The 20,685-nt window shown below is 45.2% G+C and overlaps 1 protein-coding gene across 5 annotated transcripts in view; it reads left to right on the top strand.

Moving 5' to 3' along the window:
- The window catches only part of RERE (arginine-glutamic acid dipeptide repeats), a 222,880-nt gene that overhangs the window by 113,314 nt on the left and 88,881 nt on the right, over positions 1-20,685 (top strand). For 4 of the 5 annotated variants that reach the window (XM_084300172.1, XM_084300171.1, XM_084300169.1 and 1 more), the window contains exons 4-6: positions 1,325-1,430; positions 2,874-2,970; positions 6,420-6,524. In XM_084300172.1, the coding sequence (XP_084156298.1) occupies positions 1,325-1,430; positions 2,874-2,970; positions 6,420-6,524 (308 nt within the window). Of the gene's footprint in view, positions 1-1,324; positions 1,431-2,873; positions 2,971-6,419; positions 6,525-12,181; positions 12,214-20,685 lie in introns of those variants that run through there. The other variant, XM_084300173.1, reaches the window with a different exon arrangement.

Raw genomic sequence — 20,685 nt, 5'->3', positions numbered from 1 at the left:
GATTTCTTCCAAGCATTAGACAAGTTTGTTGTCTATAAACTGCAAATCTGTTATTTAAAATATAAATAAATAAAAAGGGGTTTCTTCCCTACAGTGCAAATATGCTCAGTGTGGTCTGGAGTGGTTTTTGAGGCACTCGGTGCACAGCACATGTGGTCGTGCTGGGTTAGTTAGGAAACTTTTTTCTGGCACAATGCTGCCACTAGCAGTTTTTTTGTGGTATTACGTGTGGTTTTAGTCAAAGGCTTCAAGAGCTGCCTTTAATGGGAGGATTTTCATGTTTTCTGTTGAGCATAAATGGTGGAAATGGTTGTAATAACCAGACTTGATGTGGCCAGAGGAGACAATAAGAGCTCTCTGGTCCAATAACCTGTGACTTAACTGTTAAATGGGAGTGTTAAGGCTGGTCGTAGAGGGATGCAGAGAACCCTAGCCCAGAAACCCAGCGGTGCTGGCAGTTGCATCACTCCGAAGGAATGCTCGCTTCCCTTTCGGCCTTCCTCCCATTCTTGGGGGAAGAATCAGAGGAACTCCGAGTGTTTGGGTGGGAGGAAGAGTCGACGACCACGAGTTTCAAAGATAAACCGGAGCAGACTCTGTAATGACTTGATCTAAAAATTATTTTCAAGTGGTATTTATGTTCTGGTTTCCTTCTAAGAACAACCAACTGGTAGCTGGGCTCTCAAATAGACGAGGAGCCCTTGAGGAAGATGGCTTTGTGTAAATCTTGCTGTTGGCTTGGAGGTAGGGACGGAAGCAGCCGGAGCCTGTAATTACTGCGATTGAAGAGCATCCTCCTCCTCTTTTGTATAAGAAAGCATAGTAGGGAACTTTTACGGTCATGTCTGAAACCATCTGTCCTTGGTATTTGCTGGTTACAACAGTTAAGAGTGGTGACATTGAATTGTGCTGGGATTGGTGTTCTTTTTCCTGTGTTTGGCACTAAATTAATTTTATATGTAGGAATTAGCCAACTAAGATAATGCTGCATGAGGCCAAAAATTGAAGTCCTTTCCTGATTCCTTCCTCTCCTTGTTTTTTTTTTTTTTTTTTTTTTTTTTTTTTTTTTTTTTTTTGTGAATGACTCCCTTCTATTTACCGAGAGATAGAGCTGCATGAAAACAGAGTAGGTTGCTGTTGTCTCTAAGGTTGAAAGTCAATCTGTCTCATTAGCACACTGCCCTTGGTTCATTGCCATAGAAATCTGCTTTCCTCCCTTCTGGGTCTCACCTCAGATCTTCTTCTGTGATTTTGTACTGTAGAAGATTGTGTCAGCTGTGGTCTGATTTCCTTGTTAGTAATGCCTTTAGACCTTCTTTTTCAGAGTAAACGGGACCATCTCCTTATGAATGTCAAATGGTACTATCGCCAGTCTGAAGTCCCAGATTCAGTCTATCAGCATTTGGTTCAGGACAGACACAATGAGAATGGTAAGTTAGGCTCTCTAGAGGAAGGCCTTCTTTACTTGTACTCTGAATGTGAAGTTTTAACAGCCCAGAAAGCAAGAACCCTTGCAGAGGGATGTGAAGCAAGGACTCTTGCTGAGAATAATGCATTGGAAGATGGCTGATAGGGTTTGCTTTGTCCTAACCAGTCTATGTCCTGTGACCATAGCTATAATCAGATGTCTTTCAGGTATGATTTAAATCTGTGTGGTATTAGACTAATGTCTTAGAAAAGAAAAATAACGTTGGATGCTTTGTAGCCCTTCTGGACAGCGTACTAATACCTAACTGTCCGGAGACAAGTTGTGTAAAGAAATTGTGAATCTCTTCTCTTGATTCTGCTGTGCTGTCATGAGAACTCCTTTTGAAGCTTTACCTTGTATGTCTGCCTGCTCACTTTCATTAATACTGCAGTAAGGGATGTCACTGAAACACCTTAGCTGAGTTCTCCCCTTTTCTCCTTACAAAAGCAAGCGTGGTCTTGGGTTTAATAGCAGCAGAGAAGGAAACTTCAGTACATATTCCAGTGTCATTTATCTCCTGCCTCTAGGGGAGACATAACATTTCTACTGTTACTGGGGAGTTTCCTTGAGGCAACTGTTAAGATTCTGAAGATGCTCAAAGGTGAACTGCGATGGCAAAATTGATGCTTAACATATGCAACACGGCAGCTTTTTGATGCATGACATTACAAAGCTGGGCATAACTTCTTGTTTTTGGAGGCATTAAAGACATTTTGCCTGTGTCTTTAGCAAAAGCTGCACAAAAATTACTTTTCACTAATTCATTTGAGACTATTAACAAATATGTTATAGGCACAATGTCAAAAAGTGCACATCTATTGATAATGTGGCTGCTTTTTTATGTGGCACCCTTGTAGATGAGGAAAAGTATTTTTGTGCCTTTTTCGAGGGTTATCATTAAGGAAGTCATGGAAAAAAAGTTGTCTTCTAGTTTTTAGTTAATGCTGTGTTTTCTGTATTTGACTCTGAATGCCAATATGTATCCGTTGGAGCACTAAGCAGGGCTGTCAAAATTTAATTGAAGGCTAGAAATAAAACATGCAAACCAAAATGTTAACCCAGAACCCAAAAGTCAGTGATAAATTTGCTAAGCTCTTCCTATGTAGGACAGGATTTACTGGCTAGTGGATAAGGTGCCATCCAGTGCCCGTAAGGCACCTTCCCTTCTGATATACAGCAGGTGAATTCCCCTGTAAAAACTATGGGAAATAACCACATGGTTTCCATACCCCACAGGCCATGTAAGCAATTTGAGTGTTTGCCATTGTAACGCTGAGCAATGTGCGTTTGAGAAACATCCTTCCACTTTGACCTGTAAGAAATACCTGCCAAATGGCAAAGGCGAATGCTTTCAGACTGCAGCTAACGTCTTGGTGTGGGGTTTTCTGTTTTTGCTTTCTGGCAGACTCTGGACGAGAGCTTGTTATTACAGACCCAGTTATCAAGAATCGAGAGCTCTTCATTTCAGATTATGTCGACACGTACCACGCTGCTGCCCTCAGGTAAGCTCCAGAGGACGTGGTGCAGCGTCTCTGAGATGGATGAGAACAGAGCGAGGTGCCCTGTCTCTGGTTTTGTTGGGGATCATTAGCATACTGCTCAGCTTTCTCCTCGTCTCCTGCAGTAATTAACTTGTGTTATCTGTTCTCGTTCAAAAAGGAGCTGTAATTCTGCAATCTCATTTTAATCTCAGTTAATCAATGTTGCTCAGAAGATATTGTTTCCCATCATTGCCAATTTAGATTATTGCTAGTTCCTGCAGAAATACTACCCTTCCCTCCTCTGTGTTTGATTTTGCCATTAACAATAGCAGCTCTTTGCAAAGTGACTGTTAGTATGCAGCCCTGATAAATTGCATTAAAGACTTTGCTCTGAGGCACTTGTCATTGTTGAAGCTCAGCTGAGAGCTCCATTAAAAGCTGGCTGTGCAGACGGGAGGTAATGGGCTCCGGTATTGTTCTCTGGACTATCTGCCCTTCCCTGGGGGCTGCGGCTCTCTTTGCCCGCTCAGGTCTTAACTGGAGTTGCTAACCTTTGGCCAGGCAGAGGGGACGCACTGTGACTTCGTGTTTTAAAATAGGCAGAGTGAGGCATTATTTTTTAGCAGGTTTTCAACATGCCATACGTGCGAGGAGATGCGAATTGAATAATCTCCCTGCTAATAATGCTCAGATGGTGTTTCGCCAGAACCATCTGGAGACGTTTTCTTTGTTCCGAGTCACTTTGCTGAAGCCACTCGAAGACAAACTAGCTGCCACTTCTGTTACAAGGGTGGGAAAAAAGGCTTTGATTTGCATATTAGAGGGCTTGTGATAAACTTGAAAAATTCCAGTGGTGTACTGTAATCCTGTGAAATTCCACAGCGCCCTTTTTTTTCTGTTACAGAAGGTAGCCAGCGTTAAGGAACAAGCTAACAGAGGCGGGCTGGCCTGATGGAGCCACTCTGAAATCTAATTGTCCTCTTAAACGGGGAATCTGAACTCTGAGTGTGGAATTTTCATGGAAATATTTTATGTTCTCTTGCATAAAGAAAAGATTTAAATGGATGTTTGCATGTACCGAGCAGACTCGAAAAATAACAATCTCTTCTTCCCTTCTAAAAGGAGTGAAGGCTGCTGACATCCTAACCTAGTCGCTTTCTCAGCCTTCTTTGGTTTTATCTTTTTTGTTTGGAAATGCATACCATAGGCACCTCTCAGATGGCTCATTTTATTTATCTTTTTTGACATAAGGTTTCACTGTTTTGGATTTTTCATACTTTCTATCATTCTTACAGGCTTGTATATGGTACCTAAAGATGCCGATAATTGGGAGGATGCACTTCTGCAGGATAAAGATTTGATTTTGTTGCATGTTTTTAGCAAATTGTGATTAATGCTTCCAAGTAATTTTCAGTGCACAAGACATAAGGGCAAGCGAACGTGGTGTTCTTCCAGTCTGAGAGCACGCAGTAGGCAAAATACATTGTGATGCCTGAAAGAAAGGTTAACTTGAAATTCTAATTTCCTATAAAATGAGATGATATCTGTGCCCTCTGCAAACAAATGGCTCTGGTCACACAATGAGTTGATGACAAACTAGGAAATAAAACCAGTGACTGTAACTTCCAATCTTCTGCTCTAACCAGTGGAAAAATGTAACTTGAGGATACTTGTGGATTCCTGTGGGAATGTGTAATAGAAGCTACAGCCTTTTTACCTACGTGTTGAAGCTTTGTAGTAATCTGTAGTGCTATTTTTCTGAAAAGCTGTGTATTGCTTGCATGAAAATAGCTAATATAAGCTCATCTGGACAGTGGTTATTACTGACTGCCAGATGAATTATTGGAAGGAAGCTAAATCAGTTTACCCCAGAATTCTTTTTAAATGAGATTTTCATGGTAACTATCAAAACAAATATCCCTTTTCTTTCGAAGTGAGCAAACTAGGAAGCTAGGTTCAGGACACCAAGGGATAACACTAGCAAATAAGTTTGTTTTCCAGCATTTCTGTGTGTGAGGTCTCAATTATAGACCTTGTTAATGTCCCAGTCCAACCTGGTGTGACTTGTGCACGATTCAGTGCTGCTTTGCCGCTTGCTAGGAAGGCAATTGACTGGGAATTAGGCAGACGCAGGGACAGTTCTGCAGCCCCAGCTCTCAGGACAGCCAGATCGATTTGGTCTTACAAGACAGCCACTTGCTCACCTTACCAGCCCTCCTGGTGCCTTTCCCTCTCTTGCAGTAGCTGATGATGTGCACAAGGGCTCATGTTTCAGAGCCAAGCTGTCCTTAGCCACTGTTGACGGGAAGCCTTCCCAAAGATTAGGAAGGGAAGCAAGCTTAGCATCTTGGCCAACTTTCTAGGGCAGTTTTTCACGTATGCAGTACTGAAGTATACTTCTGTGCTGAGAAGAGTAGGCAAACAGATCCACCGTTACTACAGGTAAAATATTCACCTTGTGCTGGTGGCAGTGCTTTTCAGCTATAACCAAGAGAGGCAAACCTTTTTTGCTATGTTTAATAAGCCCCACAGCAGCTATTTATAATCACAAACACAATTCAGTAAATACAGGTGAAAAGAAGGCTATCTGTATTAATACCAGAAAGCTTGACATGCTGAAACAGAACAAAATCTCATACTTGATTGCACCGAATCAAGTTTAGTTAAAAAGCACAAACTCTTGGGCTTGTGCCCATTTGTTTCTGCTCTCCCCTGATCTGGTTTACTTGGCTACAGTGAATTGCAATGCATTGGGTGACAGAGCGTGGGCAGCTGTTGCATCCTAACAGCCCAGCAAACCCTTGTGGAAGTCAAATGCAACTTCTAGCAGCTAATATTCATGCTCAACCTCAAGGATAATGTCTCTATCATGCTATATTAAAAAATAATTATTAGCAGTCTGCTGTAGAACAAGCTAATAAATCCCTATGCTCGCTCTCTCATTTTGGAAGTGTTTCATGTATTATAGAAACAAAGTAGAAAGAAAAAAACTTTCTCAACTGCAGTTTTGTATAGCTTTTTAAATAAAAAGCTGGCTTCCCAAGTAAAATAAATAGAATTTTTTGAAACTTCTTTAAAGCTTTAATTGTAAAAAAAAATATATATATATATACATTTGTAAACTGTATATACCTTGGAAAAAAGAAAAAGACGTTTTCAGGATTCCAGGGCAGATCCTGTTTGTTAGTCTGCCTGATTAATTTGGGGCTCCTCAGGACTGTGTGCTGGCTGAATGAGAATTAATGAATGTTTGTAGAATATAATCTGAAGCACTGTAACTGTATCTTCTTTCCTTGCTACCATGGGAAGAATCTACATGGATGTTTGTTAAAACAGGCTTACATTTATGAAATTTTATACATTTTTGAGAACATAAGGATCTCTGTTTTTATAAACAGATTGCACTGGTATTTAATTAAAATAGCTGTTATTCAGGATAGAATTCTAATACCATTTTTCCTTTCTTTCAGAGGGAAGTGTAATATCTCCCATTTCTCTGACATATTTGCTGCTAGAGAGTTTAAAGCTCGAGTGGATTCATTTTTCTACATACTGGGCTATAATCCAGAGACAAGGTAAGTGAAGCGGCTTTTAAAGGCAACCTTTATGACAGATTTGAGCCTGTAGGAACAAAAAAACTTTGGAAGGGACGAAAAGCTAAAATCAAGTATGATGCTGATAAGGAGGAGGGGTGGAAGGGAATATGAAGGAGAAGCTACCTGTTCCTGCTAAGGGTATGTACAGGAGACAGAGATGACAGTGCTGCAGCAGGTCATGATATTTGGTTGCATTTCTGGGTAAATAGCTTACTGGTTCAAAACGGAATTTCCTTTCTTTTTTTTCTGTGATTATCTTTTAGAAGTTAGAGACAGCAGGGATTTTTAGGGGTGTCATTGATTAAAGGCACACCCTGGAAAATACTTCGTAAAATACACATCTTCTGGTAAAGAAAAGTTAAGAAACAGTATTGAGAGCTTTTAAGTGTGGAAGTTCATGTTTTCATACATGTATGTAAATGCCCATACCAGCCTTTAATCAGCTCTGCAGTGCAAACCCAGCTGATACTAGACTATCTTCATTATTTTTCAAGTCCAGATGCCAACTTTTTCATTTATGTAGCTCTATAAACACAGAAGCCTTACAAATACTGTCGTAAAGAGTTTGCAGTCTAAGGGCATAGTTCTGTGAGCACTTGAGTAAAAGCTGAATAGGGCTCAGCAAGGACTGTGGCTGAATGCAGAATTGTTTCTTTCAATAGTGAGAATGTAATTAGCTTGTGGACCTTTGATTTTTAGAGATACTGTTGAGAGCTAGTGTTATTTTAAGTGGGGATTAGATAGGCATACAAATAATAACTATATTAATTGTTACATTGGAGATTAACAGTTTTTAACACAGATACAAATCTTCCTGCTTCAGGGCATAGGCAACCACTAACTGCTTGCAGTTGGGAAGAAACTGTGTGGGCATATGTAATTGCTTGGTTCTGAGGTTTCATGCACCTTATTCTGAAGTGTTTTTACGTGTCCCTATGTTTGAGACAGGATATTGAATTGAGTAAACTCTTTTAATTGATTCAGACTACATCGATAGCAAGTTGTATCACCACAGGTCCCTAGGATTGCCTAGGAGGCAGTCTTGCTGGTGTATGCTGCTGAGCTTTGAGGGGGAAAAAAACACCATGAAATCCTATAATGTTTGAAAATACATTATGTTCAAGTGTTTTTCTAACATCTGTGTGTGTTTTGCTGGAGCAGTCCAACCAGGTGAGGCACTGAAGAAGTTTGGCTCTCTGATACTCAGCATCACACTTGACCCCTGTTTTAACTTTGTCACTTTTCTCTGATGCATTTGGATTTTGAGAGAATGTTCAATGAACTCTTTGTACCGGTGTTCAAGTTGCTTTTTAATGAACGACTTCTTTGTGAAATGCCATTTATGCTGGAGTTGTTGGCACTTTTAAACCAACATTTTGTGTAGAAGTAGCTGTTAATTCTCCTGGCTATTAGAAAGTGACTGAGCCTGAAAGGATCAATGAAATGACAAAGCACAGCACTGAGTGATCAGCTAATTGCTCAGAGTAGCCAGCTCTTGAAATGTGGGCTTTTCTTCAGTTGGTTCCAGCCACATTTTTTGATTTTTAGCTCGTTTTTCTCGAGTGGGGTAGGTTTTGAAAAAGGGACTGAGTTTAGGCTGCTTAATGATGTCCTGTATGTTTGCTACTGCATTGCAATGCTTGCTGCTTTGACTCCCTACTTGAGATTTATTTGGCTTTTGGAAGTAGAAGTATTGAACCACATTTCATGATAACCTGCTGATGGCTTGACTATGAAAACAAAACTTCATCTTGAACTTGATCTGACTTTGTAGTTTAGCATTTTGTTTAGCATGGAAAGGATGGAAAATGCTTAATGTTTACAATGTTGTGGGTAGGGGTCTGAGTATTGCCTTGCACCCCCTCAGTTGGCCTGTGGAAATGTGGGGTAGGATTTGTTCTTGGAACAAACAGCCTGGAGCTGTGCATTGACAAAGATGCATTTCTATTTGAGTGCTTTTAATTTGTGTTCACTGTAAGATGCTCATGTGCTTTGCCAGGACTCCCAAATGCAGCTTAGTTGTGTTGGGAATCCAAACATTTTCTGTTTTCCTGGGTTCTATTTAAACAAACAAAACCAAATCCCCAAACCCTGGTGTGGTGCATGTGTAACAAAGGAGGCCCCTTTGTTCTGGGAGCATAAAGCAGAGCTTGCTTTGTCCTTTATTTTCTGTTTGGAAGCTTGTTGACTGCAGGTTTAGCCCAGGAAATACCAGCTGTGATCCTGTTGATGATGGTTCTGTGGTCCAGAGGGATCTGTACGACCTGTGCGCTTTGGGTTAGCTTTGGTCTTCACAGTGTATGTGAAGCTTGTGTTGTTTTACGGATTTTGGGGAAAGATTGCATGCTATGTTTCTGTAATTCTTGCATCAGTGAGAAAAATCTGATATATGAACATAAAAAACAATCTTTAAGCTAGACACTGAGCGTTGTCACCTTGAATTGAGTATTACTCGAGCTAGTAAGCAGAATGGAAATAGTTCCTGGGTCTCCAGAAAGTGGAATATATCCACCACACACGTAGAGCCAGCTGAGAAAGAACACTTCTTTATGATGAGTATGTTAAAAATAATTAGTGTTTGCTGGGCAAGGGATATATTGGAGAAGGGAGCTGAGGGAGGGGACCTCTAAATCTGACAATGAATTATTCCATGAACAGGGAATCCCACTAAAACTTCTGGTTCTCCACATTGCAGGAGGAGACCAGGACTTCATCAGAGAAGAAATGATTTTGTAGGTTTCTCAGCATTCTAATGATTGTATTCCATAATTGATTTGTTATTTTTAGTGTTGTTTGGAGGCTATATTACTCTTTTGTGTGTATTTCCCTTTTCTGGTTTTGAAAATACGATAGATAAAAATTAATGCCAGCTGCTCGTTCTGAACCTCCCCTTTATTTGATCGGGATTTGGCTGCTTGGGCTGCAGGCTGGGGAGGCAGCAGAGCCGGCACTTTGTGTTGGGGAGCTCGGGTGGGTTTAGAAGCATTTTGAGGCATAGAGCCTTGCTGTTGAGAAGCATTCGTGGCCAAAAGACAACAGCCCAAAGTATCACATCAGAAAACCAGTAACCACAGCAGCTTGCAAGCTGTTGGTTTTGGCTTCTAAGTCACAACTGAGTGAAAGAAAGCAGCAAGGCTCTGGAGCTCCTGACCTTGGAGCTGCCTTTCCCCAGCTCACATCTTATCCCCCCTCCTTCGCTACACCCGTGGGTTCTTGTCCTGTCCCTAGCGTAGTGCCAGAGGGTGCTGATGCTGGCAAGAACTTATTTTTGTCTTCCTTTTGTACTGTGAGATCCCGAATGGACTGAGAGGAGCAGCTCTGAGCTTTCAGGCTCACGGATAGAGGCACGCCACCTGCCAGCATTCATTCTGCTCTGCTGGTGTGCTGGCCTGTGGCAGGACGTCAGCTGCTTCAGGAGGGAATGAACACCTTACGAGCTTCGTCTGACATGGGCATCCATAAACAGACATGGATTTTAATGCTCCTGAATTTTGCTATAATGAAATAATCAGATATTGTTCTACAAGCAGCATTCATTCATCTAGGAACAGGTCAGAACAGTGTATGTCAGCAAGTCAAGAAGCCAGGGTGGAGTTGTGCTAGTAGGGTTTGCTAAGCTTCCTCCTGAAATTGTCTCTCTTAGAGGAAAAAAATAATATATATATATAATTAAGAAATTGATATCTACAACCAAAACGTGGAGAGAGGCTGGGCAGGACTGCAGAGCTCTATTTTTCTGTTGGATCTTTTTGCCTTGGTACTTTTTAACAGTCAGAATATTTGGGTTCTGTCACTGCACGAGGTGCTGTGATTTGCATAGAGGGGGAAATAATCATTGAAATGTACCCTTAAGTCTCAAAGCAGAGCCTTAAATGAGTTCCCATTATGCTTACACTTGGTAGGCCATTATGGCAGTTTGGGTTGTGGTTGAAGACAGACAATTCCTGCAGCATATCATAAGTCCAATTAGAAAAAATGAAAGGGGTTAGCAACTTTAAACACCACCAGGAAGATAGATAAAATGGGGGGTGCTGTGTGCAGGCAGCAGACGCCTTCTGTATGTCTTAAGAAATCCAGGCAATCCAGAAGAAGAAATGAATCCCCAAGTGCATCTCAGCTGTAGTTGAAATGAAGGCTGGATACTGTTGTACTTACGGTGTTCTTACTGATGTGGTCAGCTGGTAAAGGCTGTGCAAAACCTTAGGAGTAATTGTGGTTTTTTTTCTAGGTGGTAGTTGGGTAAAACTTGATCAGTCTTGAGAATTGGTTGCCCTCCTCTCTTGCATCTTGAGTCCAGTAATATTTTTATAACACGTGTGTTGATAGAATGCTGTGGGGTTTTTAAAGCAGTTTATGAAACCTAACTGTGTTTCCAAAAGTTGGAAATAGTCATGCTTAATATTAAAAGCTACAGGAAATTATATATATATATATTTTTGGCAGAAAAAAAAAAAAAAGTGAACCAGGTCCCTCTTTCCTGTATCAGGGAACAGCTCCTTTGGCTGATGAATGAGCTTTGGTAGCATCAGACAGTTTCAGCAGAGCCTTGGTAGCTGAAACACGATACCGATGTTTAAATTATATTTGCAGGGCCCAGGAAGGAGCCTGATGGTTGGTGAAGGCTCCCAGGAGGGGCTGGGGCCGTGCAGTGGGCAATGGGAAACCTTGAGAGTGGCACTGGGATGACCTGAAGGGTATCTCACCAGATGACTACCAGATGAGAGAATTTGGGATTGTCCCGTGGCCCAGTCTGTTTTGCTTAGTCTGTGTTAGTTTCTTAAAATTCAAAATTTAAGAAACTTTTGGCCCCTTTGTAGCCCCGCAGGGAATTCGGGCGTCTGCTCCGAAACAGCAGCAGAGATCCCAAGGGAAGCGCTTCATGCTGCAAGGCACAGAGGTGTTGCTCAAAAACACCCAGCTACAAATTTGGCAGGATTTGGCACTCATAAAGAGCCAGGTCCAAAGTGCGGGATGTGACAAGCGAGGCGGCTTTGGCCTCCCCTGCCGTCACCCGCTCCGGCCGGCTGGAGGCGAGCAGAGCCCCTGGGTGCTGCTCCCCTTCCCCGCAAACCAACCAGACACCAAACCCCGAGCTCCCTGTTGCTCCGCATCTGCAAAACCCTCTGATCCTCCTGATCCGCGTTACTTCTCGAGAAGCCGATTGCAAACTCAGGGTTAAAAAGCAAAAGCTTTTTTTTTTTTTTTTTTTTTTTTTTTCACAGTGCGTCTGCGGCTGGGAGGAGGGCTCGGAGCGGCGGCGGTGGCGCGGCCGCGTTGGCCGTCCCAGAGCCCCTGGCGAAGGCCCCACTTCCCTGCACGCCAGCTTGGCTTGCAGGAGCCGCAGCGGCGCCCGGCCCCGCGCCGTGTTTACGGAACCAGCGGGCTGCAGCCTGCTTGCGTGGGGAGGCGGCGTGCGGCCGAGGGAGGGTCACAGCACATGCTCAGTCCTGGCAGTCCGAGGGCGAAGTTTCTGCGTTCTGCGTGCGGGCTTAGGTCATAGCACAAGCTCAGTGAAAGCTCGCTGAGGTCTCGCAGCCTGCATGTGCCTCCATTTTGAGTTGGTAGAGTGGAAAAGGCAGAGTTTGAGCTCTTGACTAGGGGGTTCGGGAATACAGCTAAGCCCACCAGAGCCTGTCATAGTCATGGATGATCCATTCAGCCCCTGCAGGTAGGCTGCATCGCTCTGGCCTCCCCTAAGCAAACGATGATTATTTTTTTTTTTTTTTTGCTGTTGTTTGTGACTTCTGCAATGTTTCTGAAATCATGTCATTGCTCGTGCATGTTCCCCAGGACCCCGTAATCCCACCGGCTTCGCTGCGCAGCTGGGTCGTGCGGTGCATGAGGGCGCTGAGCGGGGGATCCGCTGGCTCAGGGCTGCATGGAGCAAAAACGCTGAAGCTCTTCGGGCTGGCTGTTTTATTTTTTTTCTCCCCCCCCTCCCTTCGTGGTGCAGTTTTGATTTCGGTCGTGCTGTCTGCATGCCAACCTTGTGGCAGGGCTGGAGGGAGCTGCAGAAGCAGCCTGCAGGATGCAGCGTTCCCGAAGCAGCTGCCGGGGAGCGCTTGGGCCCGCAGCAGCCGGTGCAGGGAACATTTTGGGAGGCTCAGAGCCCAGCCAGCTGTGGGTGTGTGGTTCTGGGCACGGCCGAGGGGCAGCGAGCAGTCGGGTGTTTCCTGAAGGATTAAAAATCCAGGTAGCCAGCGTAGTTCTCCTTGCTTGTCAGTCACATGCAAATAGGACTCATGCATCTCTGCCTGGAGAGGCTTCTCGCAGGGAAGCTGCAGCCCACAGCCGCCTTACCCAGCCAGCAAAATGCTCAGGGCTTTTATCCTGCTGCTGAGCAGGATGAGGACTGTTTAGTGTAACGATAACACGGCTGCAGCTGGCCCGAGGTCCTTGTGGGCTCGCTACAGCCGGCAGTGACTTGTTGCTGCTCTGCGGTGGGATGCTCTGCCCTGCCCCACGGGGTGTGTTGGGGCAGGGGGCTGCTTCTGCTGGTGTGGGAGCACAGCGAGTACGGAGCTGTCAGGCTGCTCCCTGCTGAGCACGGTGACATCTCCAGAACCTGTCGCTGCTTCACCTGCACGGTGCGTGCCACCGGGCCTCCCCTCCTGCCCTCCTCAGAGCCTGAGGGGCGGGTGAGGAACCAGGCTGCTTAATTGCGCCCACGTCAGTGCTGTGTTTGTACCTGAAGTAACGTTCCCTTTGCCATTCGTATCTAGAGAGCCTAAAAATCCAGGACGCTTGCTCAGCGTGGGTCGCTGCTGAGTTTTGGCAGTGGTTGAAGCGAAGTCGTGCCCAGTGCCCCTGAACTTGTCTGGCTGAATCACTTGGTCGTTCAGTGCTGTCTCCGTAGGCCGAGGCTGGGAAGCATTCTTATTCCTAATAAAGGAGCTGCTGGAGCGTGTATGGGAACATGCTGCTGCTGTGCAGGAGCACAGGGCTATGAGAACTCGTGGCTTTGCCATCTTACTCGGTCACTTACAAGCAGGAGTGAGTGCATGGGGAGGGTGCAGAGCAGTTTGCTTGGTGCTGGTCCTCAGTGATCGTTTGTGCACACATTAAAAAAGGGTGTGAAGAAAAAATGCCCCTTGTAACTTGAAATGAGAACTTGGTCGTGCTTATTTTTGACGAGTATGAGGTTACGTTACAATGGCACGGGTGGGCAAAACTAGAAACACCTCCGGGTTGTTACGAAACGAAACGCGATTGTCAAACCCAAGTGTTGTGTTTGGCAAAGCAAATCCTGCTGGGACGATAGGCCAAATGTGGTGTCCTTTTGCTTAATCACTTGCACGTGAGAGCTTGTGGATGCGGCGTTGGCTGTGTCAGCCCCCGCAGCCCCCTGCTGAATGATGCCCCTGCTGTCAGTGCTGGGCCAGTGTGGAATTGGGAGGTCCCTGCCCCCAGCACATGTACAGGGGTGTTTTTTCCTTGTACTCTACTTGCTGCAGACCTTTGTATCTGAGATCTCAGTTCTCAAAAACCACCACCACCAAAAAACAGTAGGCAACTTGCTTCTGCCTAAGCTACCAGTGGTGCTGGCAAGGTACTCAGTGTGCTGCAGGGCCCCCTGGCCTTGCTCAGCGTGTGGGATTGCCCTGCAGCTCCTGCTCACGGTGAGTTTCCAGGCTGTGGGTGCCCAGAGGATTTTCTCCAGCTGGGAGCCTGGTGCTAGGAGCTGCTTGGAGCTGCAGCTCTTTCACCCCACCCTGCTCAAAGATGTGGATTTATGAGGGGAAGTGCTTATATTCTGTCCTTTGGGTGAAGAAATGCTGGCCGAGTACTTAGCCTGAATTCTTTTTTTTTCTGGCTTCATTTTTGTTTCTTTCAAGGCTGTAGATCAGTAAGATGACCTCTCCCCCCCTTCCTTCCAGTTCTCTAGGCTGTGATTTGTTTTAATTAGAGCTTTGTATTTCCAGGTCAGCATGGCAGGATTAGAGCTATCTTCAAGCTTGCTTTGTGCTTTGCATTCTTCATGCTCAGCAGCTTTAACCTGTGCTGTTGTTCCCTCGTGTGTCTGCCCTGCAAAGAAGCTGGACCTTGGTGTTGCCCAGCAAGCCAAGAGACCAAGCAGTAGACCTGGTCTCAATGAAGCATCATGGAAAGAAATAAAGCTGGCAGATTGCTGCCTGGTCCTGCTGTCCTGCATATACACTGCCTGTGCTGAAGGAGTGATGCTGATGCAGTGTGTAGTGCGATCCAGTGGCAGTTATTTGTTGTGGGAAGTGCGAAGGTATTGCCCTGCCATTTTAGAAACTGTACAAGGTAAACACTTCAAGCAACATGATTTCATGTGGAACTCATTTACATATTTACTTCTCAGCGTAAGTGTTGCTTGTAAGCCAGTAACGTTCTGGTGACTCAGAACTCTGTGTGAGATTTTAGAAATTGTGAAAACAAACCAAAATTTTAGAAATGCAATTTTAGAAATCTCATGCAGACCAGCTAAAAGAGAACCTCAGATCATGCAGGGGTTTCTACTCACTCATTCTTTTGGCTCTGTGCTCAAAGCACAATGTTACCCACGCAGGTGACCCCTCGATGGAGAGGATGCTGGTGTCCTTGCACCAGCCCCTTGTCACGGTGGCTCTGCCCCAGCCACTTCCATCGCGCCTTTTCAGTAGAGAAGGGTTGTGAGGAGCGGGTAGTCTCACTTCTCGAACTGAAACCCGTTGCAAAAATAACATTATCTTGAAAAAGCTTTCCCTGTCTGACTCAAACTTCTGCAAGTACTTCCTTCCTCAAACAGCAGCGTGGATGCAGACAGCCCAGTCCTGCGCTTCCTTCAGGTCTGCCTCCGCGCTCAGCTGGCAGGTTGGAGCTTGTGCTGGGGATGGAAATGTTGGGACACGTCGGTTCATTCCTGCTTTAGATTGAGCAATCTCGAGAGATGTTCCCACATGAGTTTATTTGGCTGAAATACAGGTTTAATTTTTTTTCACTCGGAACACAAAATTGCTTCTGCATTTTTTTATTATAACCCATTACTGTACACTAGGGTATAAATGAAACAGGCTTACTAGAGGCTGAGTGCTAACAAGAATATTTTCTGAGCACTAAGATGTCTAGAAAAGAAATTTTTAATCTTGATTAAAAAAAAAAACTACGTTAAGACACAGGTGCATGCTGGGCACATGAAGTTGTGTAAATTCAGGTGAGATTTCTGATGGTAGGAAGCAATTGTTGGAACAAGTTAGCGAGCTGTTTAATCTGCAGGTTGAGATATTGTGTACCTGCGTACCGAGGGCGAAATCATGTGCCTAATCTTTAAGCAAGAGCTGCTGTTTGTTTAGAAGGAGGAAAGAAAAAGCCAACCGTGTTATTCTCGGGTGCCCAACTTGCAGGTTTGTGGTTCTTTGGTTAACGTTTGAATGTCGTGAACTTGGTTGTTCCATGTGTGTTTTCACTGCGTGGCATGAGCACGTAGCTGGCGGAGGAGCCCGCCTGGGTCAGAGCGAGGATCTGTGCTGCTCAGGGGCCATGCGCAGGTGCCCGGGGAAGCAGGAAGAGGGCTGGGAGATGCTGCCCACAAACACAACGCAGCTCTAATTTCTGCTTTGCGTCGCTGTGCTGAAATGCTAGAGTGGTTCAGCGCTGCAGAGACGCCAATGTTGGTGAGCTCTGTGTCTTTAAAGGCAGAGCCTGCGTGCTGCTGTGCAAGGGAGGAGCGTGGCAAGGCGAGCTCAGTTTTGTCGTGGGGATGCACAGAATAAAATGAAACAACGTCCAGCCGAGTGAGCTCCTCGGTGGGATGCCAGGCAGCCTTCAGGCCCCACGAAGCTCTTTTATAACCAGCCGAAGTTGGCCTGCAGTAACTTCCTTCTCTCTAGTTTTGTCCCCCTAGAGATGGAGCAGAATGATCCTTGCCAGATGTTTTTAAAACTGCTTCTGAAGACTGTTTTTTTAATCCGGCATATAGGAGCATTTGCTTAAAAGGATTTCTTTAAAACAAACAAAAACAAACAAAAAAGTCTTTTTCTTAAAACTTTCATAGTGACTTCAAGTTTTTACTTACTCTACAGAAATCACAAATATCCAGGAATTGCTTCTTGCAATTCTCAGGTGTCACACCTGAGTTTATATAATGGGTTATCTTGCCAATTACTTTTTGGTTACATCAGTGTAAAGTGTGTGATTGCAATCCATAATTAATCTGTCTGAAATTGATGTCATCTCATCTGGCTCTGAATTTTGGTAATTTCTTTTTGCTTAGCTTAATAACTAAACCAAAATTGCCTAAGATTCAGTATTTAGTGCTAAATATTTGTATTCCTTAAAAAAACAAAACAAAAAAAAACACACAAGCCAACAAAAAAATCTGCGTATCCTACTTCTAAGCTGTTTTTCCTGCTGCAAAGAGGATGGGAAAAACTTTTTGGGAGGTCATTTGTGGCTGAGTATTTCCACTTGTTTATAAACAGCTTTCATCTGAAGCATCCCTCTGGCTTACAGATCACCTTGTATATAGAATCGGGAACGACTATGCCAAGAGTGGTTGAAGAGGTAGCGCAGGAAGCTGTCCTACATGTGCGGTTTGGGCTGATTTGTACTTAATTGTTTTAAACAACAGTAGTATCAAGCTGTTTTCACCTTGTCTGAGCTGTGGCTGGCTGCTGGTGGGTGTTTCGGAGAGGCGGTGGCAGCACAGTGCGTGGCGGGGAGCAGTGAGTGCGTGGTGGCTGCAGCAAAGTGCAGCTGAGCCATGGACCATGGGTGGGTGAAAGCAGCTGGGGAGGTCCTGAGGAGGACTGCAGCTGCTTTGGTGTGGCTGTTGCTCAGCATCAAAACCACGCGATTACTGCATAGCTCGAGTCTTGCTGAACTTTGGTGGCTTAAAAAAAAAAAAAAGGGGAAGCATGAAAGCAGCAGTCTCTCAATTTCGGAGACAAATTTTGGGAGCTGTCCCCGAGCCTGCTAGCTTCAAGGGCTGCCCTGGAGCCACGGCAGGGCCAGCACAAAGGTAGGACGGTGCAGAGAGGCACTGCACACAGGTCTGCAAACACGTTTAAACCACCTCGAAACTCGGCAGAGTTTTGCTGGGTATTTCCAACCTGGAAACCAGCAGCCTGAGAGCATTTGGTGCTGCAGATCCTGATCCTGAGTCGTCTCAAAGCTGACCTCAAGTGTTTTGTGGTAGCTCAGTCCCTCTCCCTTGCCTGTCAGGAGCAGGGGCTGAGCCAGCTCTGGTGCAAGCAGTGCCCAGCACAGGTAGGAAGGCAGGTGACTAACGGGGCTCAGCTTGTTTCTCTCCTGGAAGCCACACGGGAGCTGGTGTTGGCAGCCTCCCCTGTCCTCCTCCTTTTCCCAGCCAGTAAATGAAAGCCCTGCACCGCCCTGTGCTGCCTCCTCTTCCTTTCCCTTCCTCACCCCTGAACCACCATCTCTTGGCAGTGCTGCTTTTGGCCTCGAACCGCCAGCCTCCCCCGAGGCTTCGGATCAGGCCCAAGCGTTCCTGAGCTCAGCATCCCCCAGCTTCACCCCGCTGCTCTGCTCCGGAGGCTCCTTGCCTCCTTGATATGCAGTCGCAGGCTTCCATCTCCTCTCCGAGCAGCCCCTGTTTACTTTGCAGAGCACAACGTTGCCATGGCAGCGGGTTACTTTTCAAAGGGAACATCTTGTCATTATATTTAATCCACTGCAGCTGAAGAGGACTGAAATATTAAGTTGTTGTTGCCATGGATACTGCTTTGTTACATCCGTTCCTTTTGTGTCAGATTTCATACTCGGCGTTGGGTCCTCTTTTTTCTTCCCCGCCGAATAAACACGGGGCGCCTCTCCATTATTCTCGTAATTGCGCGCCAGCAAGATAATTTAGCTTCCAAGTCTACAGCGCGTTTTAGTTTCCACAGGGAGAATTTTCTGTCCATTTGCAAACCCATTCCTGGGGAGGTGGGAGCTGCCTGCAAAGCGCTCTGCAGGTCGCGCGCCCTCGCCGAGCCATCGGCTCCGTGCGTGGGCCAAGCAAGCTCCCCACACAGCAGCTCAGCCCGTACCTTGGGGGACGCCTTTGGGGTAGAAATATAATCAGGCAATGTGAAACAAGTGATAAAAAGGCACACACAACAGTTTCTCTCCTGGCACGTTACTTGCACGTGAAGAATCGCGGTCGGACAGCCACGAGTTTTCCCAGCGAACTCCGCACAAGTGCTGCTACGAGCACGGGTCCCAGCCAAGGTTTTGCTTTTATCTTCACAGCTACTAACAGGATGCTACAGCATGTGCAGTCTTGATTCTCAGATCCTTCATTATTCATATTCAGTGTGATGCAAATGAAGGAAATGGGAGTCGGGGGATATTTAGATGTTTTTTTTCCTACCTACCCAGAAAGCGGCTTTACCTTTCTGGTAAAACACCCAACCGATTTGTGCAGCCTTTGGCTCGTGCGAGGCATTGTAGCTGCATGGACATGTCTCAGGTTTGGCTTGCACTGACTAGTAGGGAGGTGCACGGCTGTAAAATGGATTCTGGGAATCGAGGAAGAGCATCAGCATTTTCCTGGCGGCTTCCCCTTTGTTCCTTACAGGGACAAATCCCGACACCCCGTAGCTGTAAAAAAAAAAAAAAAAAAAAAGTGCATCACAAGGTTTCATTTATAGCTCGGTTGTAGGTACAAAATGGGCTTTCTGCTTGAGTCATTTCTCTGCATAACCTGAAAGCCAGAGGACGGTGTCAGCTCGCCTTGCAGAAGCATCCATGGGAGGAAAGGGCTTTGACACGTTCTCCCTTTTGGGAGAGTTTGGCACGTGCAGCTGCAGCGTCGATCAGCTTCCCAGGGAGGTGGCGTTGTGTAGGCATCGGGACATGAGCCTGGCTATCCCAGAACCTGTTTGGAGTCCTGTCTGACAGGCCCCACTGTCACCTTGCCTTGGCTAAGGTCCCTTCAGATCTGCTGCTGCAGTTTCCCCACCTATGAATAAAATTTCCCAATGGTCAGCACACTCAAGTTGAGTTCCATACACGTCTGCAACGTAGTTTAATGGGTTGAGATGAAAATGTTCATAAGGGTATGCAAATGGTCGTGTCAGAAAATCCTCTGGTTTTATCTTGTGATGACACTTAATGCTTTGCTTGGCAGAGGGCTGGCAGTTCCTGGTGGTGGTTTGAATTTCTATGGTGTAAAGAAAGGTGGTTCTCTTGGTGGCTTGTGATCACTGTGAGCGTAGCAGGGCGAATAAGAAATCCTACAGAGCAGCAGCTTACTTGTCAAATGATGTCATTAGTCCTAAAAAAAAAAAAAGTAAATTTCAAGATGAACTCAAGTTTGCTGTGCCAGATTAAGGATAGTTCTTAGGTTTGTGCGTACCCTCCTCCTTGCCAGAAGGAAAAAAGGGTTAAAACCCTTAAATGGAAGATGTCTGTTTAAGTACACACAACCTGGAGGCAAAGAGCAATGTTGGTCTTGACCCTGAATTTCTTTCTGGTCCTTAATACTTATTTTACAGGCATCTTGGAGAGCGATGGAGGTTTTCTGATGGTAGCTGTGTTCAGTACCCCGAGTACCGGTGCTGAGGCACAGATGCTGTTGTGGACTGGTGAGGTGGCTCTTGCCAAGAGCAGGGCGAGGAAAGAGATGGCAGCAAACGAGTGCCATGGCTTAAAATAGCCACTGGGCAAGGAGTATTCCAGTAAATCATTTTGCTGGTGTGCCTTGCTGCTGATATGGTAATCTATTTTAATACAGAAAAAGGGTCAAAGGGCAGGCCTTAGTGATAAAGAGTTTTATTTATCCTTAGTCAAAAATCTCATAGGAAAAATAACTTCTGCCCTGTCAGATAGCCTGGAAGAAATGGTATTGTTGCTGCAGGTTCTGGTAACACAAGGCTCTCTGTTCAAACGTTAATAACACAAATGTCTTTTCTTTAAAATATTTTCTTTTTCCAAATGAAAATGCCCATCACGGTGTCCATAAGGAACGTGTTATTTCCCTTGTATTTTTCTGTAGCTTAGCGCTTTGCGTGTTGATTGTGTTACTTTAGATCTGGTGTTGAAAGAAGCAATTAATGGATCATCGCCCTCGTAAAAGTCAGAGGGATGCTTGCTGGAAGGCGATGCTCTGCAGAGCAGGCTTTAGAGCTGGCTGACTCAAGCACCGAGCAGTTCAGAGCTGTAGAGAACTGTAAAAGGGCTTTTAAAGGAT

This window comes from Netta rufina (genome assembly GCF_964035555.1).
Source record: "Netta rufina genome assembly, chromosome: 22".
Taxonomy (NCBI): Eukaryota; Metazoa; Chordata; class Aves; order Anseriformes; family Anatidae; genus Netta; species Netta rufina.
The sequence above is the reverse complement of the archived record's forward strand: the minus strand, read 5'-3'. Positions and strand labels throughout refer to the sequence as shown.